Genomic DNA, 12,156 nt, shown 5'->3' on the forward strand with positions numbered 1-12,156 from the left:
CTTGTGCTGTTTCAACCATATATCATAAGTTTGCAGCATTATTTTATAAAAGAAAAAAACTGAATTACTTAGGTAGTATAAAACATAACTGGTGTATGCCTTCATCAGAGTCTACATTTGTATATTTGTATGCAGCATAACTATAGTTGTTTAAAGTTATTATATGAATTACAATGCTTTTCTTGTGCTTTTACTGTGCCTTATCATATTGCTATGGCATATTTGTGTTTTTATTAGACACAGATATACTTAAAAATAAATTACAATTGACAAAGATACACTGGTATTACATGTTTGCTATAGTGTTTGTATGCAAAATTACATACACTTATATGAAGAATATTGTTTGTCCAAGTTCCTTCCAGGGCGTATTGCTCCCTACAAGCCTTCTTCTACATTTTTTCATGGTACATCACATTACATTTTAGGCATTCATGTCACCATTCTGAGATTTCTGCCTGCCACTTATAGTATTTTCACAGCCAAAATGGGATGTGTCTCTGTGGGTCGGGATCCCTTGGAATTTAAGGCACAACGGCATTGAAATGTTCAAAGCACTGTAGTTGTGTCACTACCCATTAAGTTCAGTCCTGTATATAGTCACGGTACATGCTCCACCAAATTATCCTCACTAAAGTAAATAATTAAATAGAATTGATATATGTCTTGGAATCACAAACAAGTTTTGATGCATTAACAAATAAAGGAAGGATACATTATTAACTAAAAGTAAATTAGTGAATCAGGGTCTATTTGTCACTTTGGCTACTTTGAACATAACATAATCCAAGTTTAGTGCTAATTAGAGTCTGGGAGATCATTTGCAATTGCACCTTTAAAAAAAACTGTGTTGGGTTGTGTTTTAGCTTCTGTCTCAGGAACTTCCATTAAAATTCCCTTACCTGAAAGTGTTAATGCTAATCAAACTGTGCAGGTGGTGGGTTCAGGAAGTTCTATGGGGAGCGGGGATTCAGAAGGAGGGACTCATCCCCAGACCTGCAACTCTGAAAGGGTCTGGAACTCTGGTATCAAGACTCAATGATCTGCACCTCGTGGGTGAGATAATAAATGGTAATCAGTGGTACAGGCTAACAGCTCGTTACATAGGGAATAAGAAAGCCAACCGCCTCAAGCAAAAGCTAATTAACAAGACCACTTAACTGCAGTTTGAGTGACGAATTCTGGGTTTTTAATTCCTTGTTTGTATGTGTGAGGGTGTTTTGGTTGTCTGTTTAATTCTGAGCTTTTGCAAATTAGAGAGACTATGGTAATAGAATAACAGCACCAACCTTTCAGGTTCACCATAACAACAAACCTCAGAGTCTTGTCTCTCGGGATGACAGCCAAAAGCTAGTGCAGTTAACATGTAATGATAGTGAATTCTAATGTATGGATTTATTTATTTTAAAAAGGAGGGATAATTACAAGATACTTATGATAGACAACAGTCAAACAAGTATATAGTATTATAAAAATAAATAAAACAATAATGAGGAATTAGTTTAATGGTAGGGGAATTCTTTAATGTAAGGCGTCTGTGACGGGGAACTCCCGTCTATATGAATATGTTTGGAACTGGCAGGGAGGGAGTTAAATTTCTCCATGCCAGGAAAACATGTGAGAATGTTGCTTCAGCTCTAATTGAATAATTAGTAATTATTGATTAATTGGGCTCCAGCCACAGGGGATAAAAGCCAGGGGAGAGGGTGTTTGTAATAAAGGAGTGTCTTGTTTTAAAAGACTTGGAACCTGACCATTTATTTTGTACGTTTACTTTGATTATTTGTGTTTGAACTTCTTTTTGTTGACCCTTGTGCCTGTTTATTTGATTATTTTATTTAATAAAGGACTTTATATTTGACTATACACTGTCTCTGAGCCTCAGCCCTCTGTCATTCTGTTACAGCGTCTTAAATTATAAGATTTATTTTTTTGGACTGGTTCCACAGCAGATGCTTCTATTTAATTCTATTCAAATCCTGTGCTTGATGAGATGAAACTGGGAGGGTAAGCTTATAGTTAAGGCAAAACGGCAATGTGACGCATAATACCTGCCTGCCTGTAATCAATGTCAGAGGGCACTGGGTGAAAGCATTACAGGAACAATATAATGTGATGACACACAATATAGAGATTGCTGTTCCCTGTTTATATGAGAAGGGCTCTACAGAAGAGGATGAATACATTAGGCATGAGGGCGTCAAGGAAGGTATAAAACAGGAAATGCTTGTAAATCCTCCAGGGGTGAATGGTTCTGTCATAGCCAGCCCTGATTTTGTCATGAATGGTTCACATGACAAGAGATAATTTCCAGAGCAAATACACTGTGTCCTAATAATACAGTGACACCACTATGAATCACCAGTATTTATGAAACAATATTTATAACAGAGTATATACAATAAACTAATAACTACGAGTACCAGTTGTATATTAAAGGCAGCAGATTATATTTTATTATACAGAAAAACCATCCAGTTAAAAGAACATGCTGTAGATATTACAATCCCACCCTTCAATGCACACTGCCCTTGGTAGACTGGTACCACAGTGAGAACAATAGTTTGGCTTAACCGGTAAAGGCATGACCGTGTAATGAGTCATGCAGTCAGGGGAGCACAGGTAAAGCACGTTCTGGCAAAGCTGCAGGTCTCCACTGAGGATTCCCACAGGCAGAGGCGCATTGATAGCGCTCCCTTCTGCCTGGCAAAATTCTCCGAAATTTTGTTTTCTATTAGGAATAACTGTGTTAATTTTACAAAACTTTCATTGACTGGTTAACTAGCACCAGTTGTTTTCAATAGGAATTGCCAGGGCAAGATTATCCTTAGAGATCCACAAATGTATAAGAGACACAGAATTAGCTTGCTCACAATTACAGTTTCAAAAGGTCAGGTACCTGACCTAGCATGGAACACCTGAAATCCCTGGGATTGAAATGTCAAGCAGTGTCTATGAATAAAGCCATGCCATTTTCAAACAATAGTGCTCCATCATCATCCAATTAGTAATCTCCCAGCCTGCTGCTATTGTCTCATTAGTTTTTGTAATACCCTGTTCTAATTTCTTTGTACAGATCAGACCCCTCTGGCTAAGAATCACAGAGACTGCTGGAAAACATGATTGGCATTCGATAAAAGGCAGACATCAGAAGACACAGCCCCTTGCTGAAGTATTACACTCTGTGGCTTTTAATCAAATGCTGTTTTCTTTCACCTCAGATGTTAAGCTGGAACTAAAGGCAACAGAGAAATACAAAAAGGAAACAATACTGCTTCTAGCACAACAGCTGTGGCAGGTGTGTTATAGGATTAGCTCTTAATTCAATGCACACCATTGCTGATGAATAAACTGACCCTTGTAGCTAAATCTTTCAAGAGATTGCTTTCTCCTCTGCAGGCTGCCAGTGTACTTTTCCCTTTCTGAAACATATCAGAGCATTTCATCTCTCCTGAAACCCTCAATAAAATGATGTCCTTATACTACATTTGAGTTGGGTGCACATTATTTCATGGTCAGAACCATTATGATGTTTTTTGCTAACATAATGGGGTGGACCCTTTCAATTTTGGAGATTCACAATATATTGAGATTGATTTTCAAAGCTTTTTACTCAATTAAACAAACCTATTTTTGTATACAATGGCTACAGATCTGTAGAGTTGAAACCCTCCACCCCCTCCCCAAGGGTGCCCTCTTGTGGCCGTGTGCTATCATTGCATATTCAGTAGTCCTTAAACTCAGTTTCTAAATATTTTTTTAAAAACCTGCAGCTCAATAATGTCTGGCAAATGTATTTTAGGAAGGCACAGTAGAAAACTAGGAACTAGGTATAAAAATACTTAGTTTTAGTTCTCACTGCTATTAACTTATTACTGTTTAAGGTTCTCATTTGAATGCTCAGCTCCCAACATACATTTAAAATATTCATGTCTGTCTGTAATAATAACTGTACTTAACCCTTTGTGACCATTTATAAAGATGATCATTCCCCTGCTGTGATGGCAACACATTAGAATAGCTTTATTACAATAGCAGATAACTGGAGAAACCTTAGCAGACCACAGCATATGACATCATGACGCTGCAAGAGAACTATGGCTCATAGCATTGTAGCTACTCATTGTGCAGAACTATTACATTGTCATTGTAATGCCACACTCCTTTGCCATTGAAGACTAGTCAAATGAAAGCAAACTGTCTAGTGGTGGAGTTTCATACCTTACTTAGTGGCTCTTTAATGACTCTTGTAGGGAATCATCTCTGGTGCCCGTACCTTTAATCCAATTGTAAAAACTGGAAACACACTGGAGATATAATCGGCTACACATTCACACGTGATATTGCAATTGGGATGAGTATTTGTGATGGGTGTCTGAACAGTGTCTGGGACCCGAAAGGTGAATCATTTCCAGGGGATTCTCAGTATTGATGTTGTTTTGCTTTCCCTTTACAATTTGATCAGTACAAATGCTTTCTGACAAGCCTTCCCTTCTCCCCCTCTGATCTGCTTTCTTTCCACCCACTCAAACAGCTCCAGAGCTCATGAACGCTGCAGGCAGCAGACGAGAAGACGGCTTCCTCCTGCCACTGCTCCATGCTGAGCCAGCAGAGATTTACGGCTGATGTCAGCTAGAGCTCAATGCTGCTCCTTTTCAAACCTTAGCCTTTTTAGTCTTTGTTAAAGAAAACACTGAAAACCCTCCCACAGGTCTCTTCTAAAGCCTGCTTGACACATTACAGAAACTACAGGCCAGGGTATTGAACAGCTCCTTTTATGCTGGGAGTACCATGCTATGTTGCTATCATCCTGCCTCTTTGAAATGCTTCTATTCCTTTTACCACCAACAACATAACACATATTGTAACTGTGCAAGTCTGCATATACCAGACAGTTAATGCTTTACATGGTCCACATCTAAACAGGCCAGGACGATGAGTTGATGAGACCTTTTTATAATGTCTGTGGTCATAATGCATTTAGATACTGTACTGCTGTTCTTCAGTTCCAGCTGCCTGCCGCAGACACATGTAACTAAGACTAGATCAGCCAAAGTGTCTGTATAAAAGTAAGAGCCAGTACCATGTAGTGATCTAACAATACTAGAAACACATTTGAAGAGATCGGTCATTCTTTGGTGTCAGAATGGAGTTCTCAAAATAATGCAACACGTTACTGATGACAATTTATAATCAACCACAACTTTATCATCAATTCTGAGATACCCACATCAGTGATATGACACTGATGAAGGCATTAGCTGTAATACTTTGTCTGCTTGACTTTTTACAATGAATACACCTCAAAGGTCTAAGTGTTTGAATGTCAGTGGTTACAGGATCTCTGAAGGTCTTGCAGGTTCTTATGTCTTATTTAACAAACCTGCCTGTGATTTCGCCTAACACTGCTTGCTTTTCTTTGTTTGCATGAGATTCTGAGCAGATGGCTTCTTATACTTATTGATCTGCTAAAATATGAGAACCTTTTGCAGGGCATCATGACAGCTCCAGAATCATTAAATATATTTCTTCCCTGTGCCTGCCAGTTACACAATCTCTCATTGTCTTCAAGTGGGCAACTTCTATCCTTGGTGTTTCGTCAACTAGCCCACGACACCGTAAGAGGGCTCAACAGTGATCACCCAGCATCACCCCCCCCCCCCCCCCCCCCCCCACCACACTCAGCTAAGCCAGCTTACTACCTTCCTTTCCATCTAAGTTGCTTTTTATCTACTATGCTTGAGGCCCCCAACCAGAATTTTTTCATCTCAACCAAAGCCAGTTGCTGCTCCTCTCTGCTGCTTCAGATAAGTTCTTCACTATGCAATGCAACTCTTGACAACTGACTCCGATGTCTCTGAGAAACCGGGTTGTGGAGTGTGCCACAAATCTTCGACAACCCACCTCCACTGGGTAAACCTGGACTCTCCATCCTCGCTGTTCCGCTTCAGCAGCTAGTTGAGCATACCGAAGTTTCTTCCTTTCATACGTCTCAACCACAGCATCCTCCCATGGCACTGTTAACTCTACCAGGTGAACAAGGCATACTGTTCCAGACCACAAGACAATATCAAGTAGAAGATTAGTGGTGGCAATCTCTGGTGGGAAAATAAGCCATTGTCCAACATCTGCCAGCATTTTCCGGTCTCTAGCAGCTTCCAGTTGTTCTAGACGAGTCTTGGCTTTAAATCTTTGTGTGTCATATATTGCTGGAATTCGTGGCAACCTGTTGGTCATGCTGTGCTTGTCTTCCAAAGCTAAGGCCAAACATTGCAGCACCTGGTCATGACACCAAGTAAACCGTCCTTGGCTAAGATCCACCTTCCATCCTGTCAAAATGTGTCTTAATGTAGCTGGTGATGAACACAAGGAATACCACGGATCCTCTCCTACCCATAGATTGATGTTCTGTGGTGAGGAAACTGATTCTGCTCTGTTCTATTGTCCATAGATCACACCAGCTGATCTTGCTTTGTTCCACACTCTCCCATCTTGTTCATTCTCCCTACTTGGCCTGGGAAACTGCCTTTACACACCTCATCCTCTCCTCCTGCTTTTACCCCTCATTGACTACCAGCTTCCTCCGTTGAGCTTGGGCTGCTTTGTGCCATGTAGGAGGAGCTGAACTGAGACCAAGGTCTCCTCTTCCATGCTGTACTTGCCCCATGATATCACTGATATGAAGGCCAGCCTTTGCATCGTCCACAGCTTCCTTTGCCAGCAACTTTCTTCCAGTAACACAGGTGCTGCCTCCCTTACATATTCGTCTTGTGACTCTACCAGTGTCATTTTCAATCGCTTGTTTGTTTGCTTGGTTATTTTTGTCAATAAATAGAAAAATAATAGAAAAGACAGAAACTACTATTAATAAATGTATTTTAAATCTAACCAGTATTCCTTCATGGCTACTACAAAAAGGTTGTAATGAAAACTTTAAAAGTGCTTAACAAATTCATGAATGCAATTAGGTTTAAATGCAGCTTTGTAGAAAATAAGTGTTTTGTGCTCAAATAGCTTTAGGGGCTTTGGAGATATTCAGACACCCAAAGTAATTTCCTGTAGCATGTAGTCAGCAGGTATTAAAAGAAGAAAAACAAATTAATTTGCGAAACACAAAATTAGAAAAAGTCAAATTGATTGTCATGGAATTTCAGTTTTAAATAGTAGCAAAACCAAACTCAGTTTAATGCAAGTCCATAAACAACGTCCCTGAAAAAGGTTGATTATTTTTCTCTCAGTGCAAGTGTTTCAAAGTCTTTTCACAGTGGTTCTGAGTTAATTCAGACAGTCTCTGCTTTCCACACTGCATTTCAAACGTACTAATTAAATTGACATTTTTTAATTAAATTCCAGTTATGAACAGGCAGTCTTGTCACGCTGTATCAGATTACTCGCAGTGTACAGGAAAGGCAAGCGCATGAGGCTTTTGTAAATATGAATTGAATTGCCCTGTAACATGGTACAGAAAGATAACACAAACTTGAAAAGAAAAAAAACAAATCAGATTTGTTTAACTACCAATATTCTAATAACATACAAGCCTTGCCGTCCTTTTACAAAAAAAAAAAAAAAGGCACCTTGGTTTTACGCACAGCCTATTTTCAACATTTTCTATTACTATGTCTTTAGATGGAAAGCAAGAACAGGTTGTTTTCCATCTCGAAGAACCCCCCAATCCACAATAATTTAGCACAAGGATCTAATTAGAATGCAGTTATATATATATATATATATATATATATATATATATATATATATATATATATATATATATAATATATATTATATATCAATCGATACGTAATAATATAGATATTATTATTATAGATATTATTATTATTATTATTATATTATATTACCATGAATAATAAAGTATACATTATAAGAGGTTGGAATTTCTTGCAGGTCAAATAAATAATTAATGTCTAAGATTATATATACACACTACCCTCACTCTTACTTCTGTAGTGGGAAGACAGTGTCCGTGTACTGGGTCGTGACGTGAAACACCTTCGTATAGGTTATCAATGTACAGTTTTTCCATGTCAAATTCAAATTTTATGTACAATTATAAAACTATTATTTCTTTTTGATATGTTTATACACCAGGTCAAAGTACAAAAGTAGTTAGTTACAACATTTGTAATACAGACAACATAAACAATACCCACACACTTATATGTATGTTTGTATATATATATATATATATATATATATATATATATATATATATATATATATATATATATATATATAAACAGTCTATTTGTCACTTGGGTAGACACAGTGGTTTGTACTCTTAAGGTACTGACCTGTGAATGTTAGTACTGCAATGGTATTACAAGGAATGGACAAAAAGAGACCCCTCCTAGAAATCTGTTAAAATGCTGGCAGCATTCAATGTGGGTGTGTAAGGAATTGAAATGGTTCTCCAGAGACGTTACTTTCTAGCCAGTCCTGTGAATTATCAGTAGTTAGTACTATCAGCCCTCTATCAAAGTCTCAAAATTTGCAGTCTTTCCTCTTTGGTTGTGACACAGGGATAGGAGAGCCAGCTGTGATTTAAGCTTAGGTTTATGTGTAGATGAAGCATGCATTTGCCTCCTGCTGTAACGAAACCAAGAGCTACAGGTGGCAAGTCTTGCTCCTCTACCAACATGCTAATCCTGTCTGAATTGTGTCCTCTAGCCCGGTAAATGAGAAGTACAGCTTTTTAATAATGTCAAGCCTTTCTATTGTATACAGTTTACAACCCTTTCCAGAGTAAACACATCAGAAAAATGCTTCCTGAAACAAAAAAGAATAAATAAAAAGACAAATTAAAAGGCCAAACCTTGTTCCTGCCTTTAAAAAAGCAACTAGCGCCACCTCCTGGTATTGCAACAGGAGCAGATTCATTGCCAGAGGTATGCATTAAACAAGTATAAATGTTATAAAACCCCATTTTCTGGAATTTTTGAAATTCTAATAAACACAAAAAAAGATTTCTGCAGGTGTAGTGGGTAAAATATGATTTCCATGTTATAGTTCTGTTTGTTGGTAACAGCTCCTCCTAATTCTAACTTCTCACAAGATTGCCTAGTATGGCATAATTTATTAAGGCACATTTCAAATCTTTTTTTTTTTTTTTCAAGTAAACTAAACCTAGTAACAACAACTTAGGCACACTTGAGTCCTGAACTTAACATTCCATAATTATGCATCAGCTGCAGAGTCACTTACAACAACATCTCACCTGAAAGAGGGAGCATAAGGAGTAAGTGACTTGCTCAGGATCACACAATGAGTCAATGGCCTGAGTTGGGATTTGAACCAGGGACCTCCTAGTTACAAGCTTGTTTCTTTAACCACTGGACCACAGGGTAACCAGTGGCTAAAGAAGTAACCACAGATCTGGAAACACCTTAGCCAAACAAGGATACACAAACGATTAGGAGAACTCAAAAGCAAGAAACATGACAGAGATTGATGCACTGTTTTTTTTTTCCAACAAGACATTTGTGTTAGCTTAACCAAAAAAGCTCCTAAAATAGTACATTTAAAAAAGGATTAATAAAGGTTTATGTATTTTTAAACTCTCCCAATAAAAAACTCAGGAATATTTACTTTGGCAGATATTTTACTGTGTCTATAAATAATGCCAAACAGTATTACTTGCACCTTGTCCCCAAAGATATGGAGACGTTGAAAAGGAAGTTGAAAGCTTTATCCAAAACATAAACTTATTAAAATGTTTATCAACTAGAGTAAAAAGTTTGCTGTTTGTTTTGGAAACAACCAAAAGTTGCACAAAAGATAAGTAGCTTCAAGTGTCATTTTCTGTTTGTTTTGTAAAAACATTTGATATTGATCGAGTTCTTCAGTTTGTTAATAGAAAGCCGATTCCATAGAAACACAATTTAATAAATGATGATCATATTTACACCCAGACCCCTCTGTTTATGCCTTACCCTTCAAGCACGCTTTTATATAAAAGTCCTTCTACATAATGTCCTTTATTCTTGTGAACATAAAGCAGGCTACTTGTTAATTCTTCCAGCTGTGATCTTTCAAAGCGACACTCACAGGACAGCGTTTGTAACACGTGTCACAGTACAACACATCTTAACCTTAGAAAAAAAGAATGTTTATGATACAGTAGGTTGACTTGAGTCCAGATCCCATTCCCAAAACTAGCAATTAATACAGTATCTGCAAATGTATATACAGTACCTCTGCTCTGCTTCTGTAACCAGTGAAAGAAATAGCAGCAGTCCCACATCATCAACAGTAAACGTCTTTGTGTGCTACTTTGTAAAGCTGTCACAGTTGTGTAAGTTGATTGCCCATCATCTTTATCTCTTTTCAATGCACTGTGGCTCAGTCTCCTTAAAACTTTTCACTCAAGTAGTACAGGGGAACAGGGTTTCTCAATGGACCGTTAGGTATCAATCAGTGTGAGCTGTAGGCAGGTGGCTTTAGTCCCCCTTGCAATATAGTCCCACGTCACTTTAAAGAATAACCATGGCGATCACATCACAGGATTGTCACCTATACCTTCTTGCAGTATATTGGAAGAAATGATCCACTACCACTTGTCAGTACAAGACAAGAAGTTTGAGTTATAAGAGTTGTTTCCAGTTAGGTCACAGTGAGTAAGGCCTGTTTTGGGGAATCCTTACCAGCTGTTGTCATCTGCAGTCTGCCGAGATACAGGACGAGTTTAAAGTCTTAGGTGGAAGGTAGGAGAAAAGCAATGTTACCAAGAAGGATTTCCTGCCTCACCCTAAAAATAATAATTTAAAAGCTTTTCATACAAAAGGGAATTATCTACATAGTTTCAGCTGGTTCAAGGCACCACCCTGGACACACAAGAGAGACAAGCGCAGCAGGCACACATCCCCAGCACAGCCGAGAAGACTGCAGCGATGCGGGACCGTCTCTGGTACTTGAATGCCTTCTTCACCTGCTCGTTGGACTGGCTGATATAGTCCACGGCCTGAATGACGTTGTGCTCGATGTTGTCCACTATGCCCTGCTGCTCTGACACCAGCACCTCAAGGTGGAAGAAGAGCTCGTGGAGCTCCGAGATTTGGGCTTCCAGGGTCAACAACTGCTGGTGGCGTTCATGGGCCAGGGCCAAATGTTTCTGGGCTTCCAGGACATGGATGTTAGCGCCCACAATCTGGGGTGCTGAAGGACTCTCCACCAGCATTTGGAGGTCCTCCTCAGCCAGCTCCAACCCAGCCAGTTCCGTCTGCCTCTTAATCTGCTCCTTCAGCCGGCCAACATATTCCATCTCCTTGGCAAAATGGCAGACCATGATCTCCTTGTGGCGCTGTGCCAGGACATTGAACTGACACTGTCGGATCCGTCCCTCAGCACACATCCCTTGGAAGGAGGAAGCCTCCTTCATTTGTCCCAGATTGGCTTGGATCCCCTTGGCTCGCCCAGTGAACTCATTCTTTAAGTCCCCCAGCAGCTTCTTCTCAGCACTGATGGTCTCCATTGCAGTGCTGCACAGGACCTGCGCCTGCTTCTTGGCAATGTCCTCTGAGATATCTTCAAGCCCATCCAGTTCTGCTGCAATATCCGAGACCGTCCTGAAGAATTCCTCCATCTCCTTTGACTCATCTTCATGGAAAGAGGGGTTATCGTAGCCCAGGAAGTCATCATCTGGAAAGCCTTCATCATCCTCCCTCAGGTTCTTCAGCTCCTCCAGCCTATCCTTCATCTCCTAGTTTGGTGAGAGCTCTCTCCCTGGATCTTGTTTTTGCAGGAGAGGCCGTGAAGGAATCTGTTCAACTGGATTTTCTCTTAGAACAGCATCAGGATGTGTGTGCTCCACCCCCTATGTCATCACAAGCTACTTGCTGCTCTCTATCTGGAGCCCGACAAATATTGACAGAGCCCGCAAAGCACGTAGACTGTTTGCTTTCAGTGTCACATGACCTTTTAGCACAGGTTGGGAACAGCTAGAGTTGCTAAAGTGGCAAGTGCACACCACAGCTGGCTGCAGAGCTATTTTAATCCCATAAATGTTTCTCACACCTTTCCTTGGTAAAGGCAGTAGCCCACCGCCTTTGCTTATAAAAATATACAACAGTTCTGGTTGCAGGAAACTATTTCTCTGGAATGTTTTTGTGATCATTTCAGGCAGCTACAAATGGTCAGAGT

The 12,156-nt window shown here is 39.4% G+C and overlaps 1 protein-coding gene across 1 annotated transcript; it reads right to left on the minus strand.

Moving 5' to 3' along the window:
- Positions 1-10,828: 10,828 nt before the first annotated feature.
- On the minus strand, positions 10,829-11,713 carry LOC121317870 (syntaxin-1A-like). Its single transcript, XM_041253967.1, has one exon. The coding sequence runs from the start codon at positions 11,711-11,713 to the stop codon at positions 10,829-10,831; it is 885 nt and encodes a 294-aa protein (XP_041109901.1).
- Positions 11,714-12,156: the final 443 nt, after the last annotated feature.

Source organism: Polyodon spathula, chromosome 7 (assembly GCF_017654505.1).
Source record: "Polyodon spathula isolate WHYD16114869_AA chromosome 7, ASM1765450v1, whole genome shotgun sequence".
Lineage (NCBI taxonomy): Eukaryota > Metazoa > Chordata > Actinopteri > Acipenseriformes > Polyodontidae > Polyodon > Polyodon spathula.

Excerpts from the sequence above, each read along its gene's own strand:
- LOC121317870 (XM_041253967.1), bottom strand. The coding sequence starts at position 11,713 with ATGAAGGATAGGCTGGAGGAGCTGAAGAACCTGAGGGAGGATGATGAA.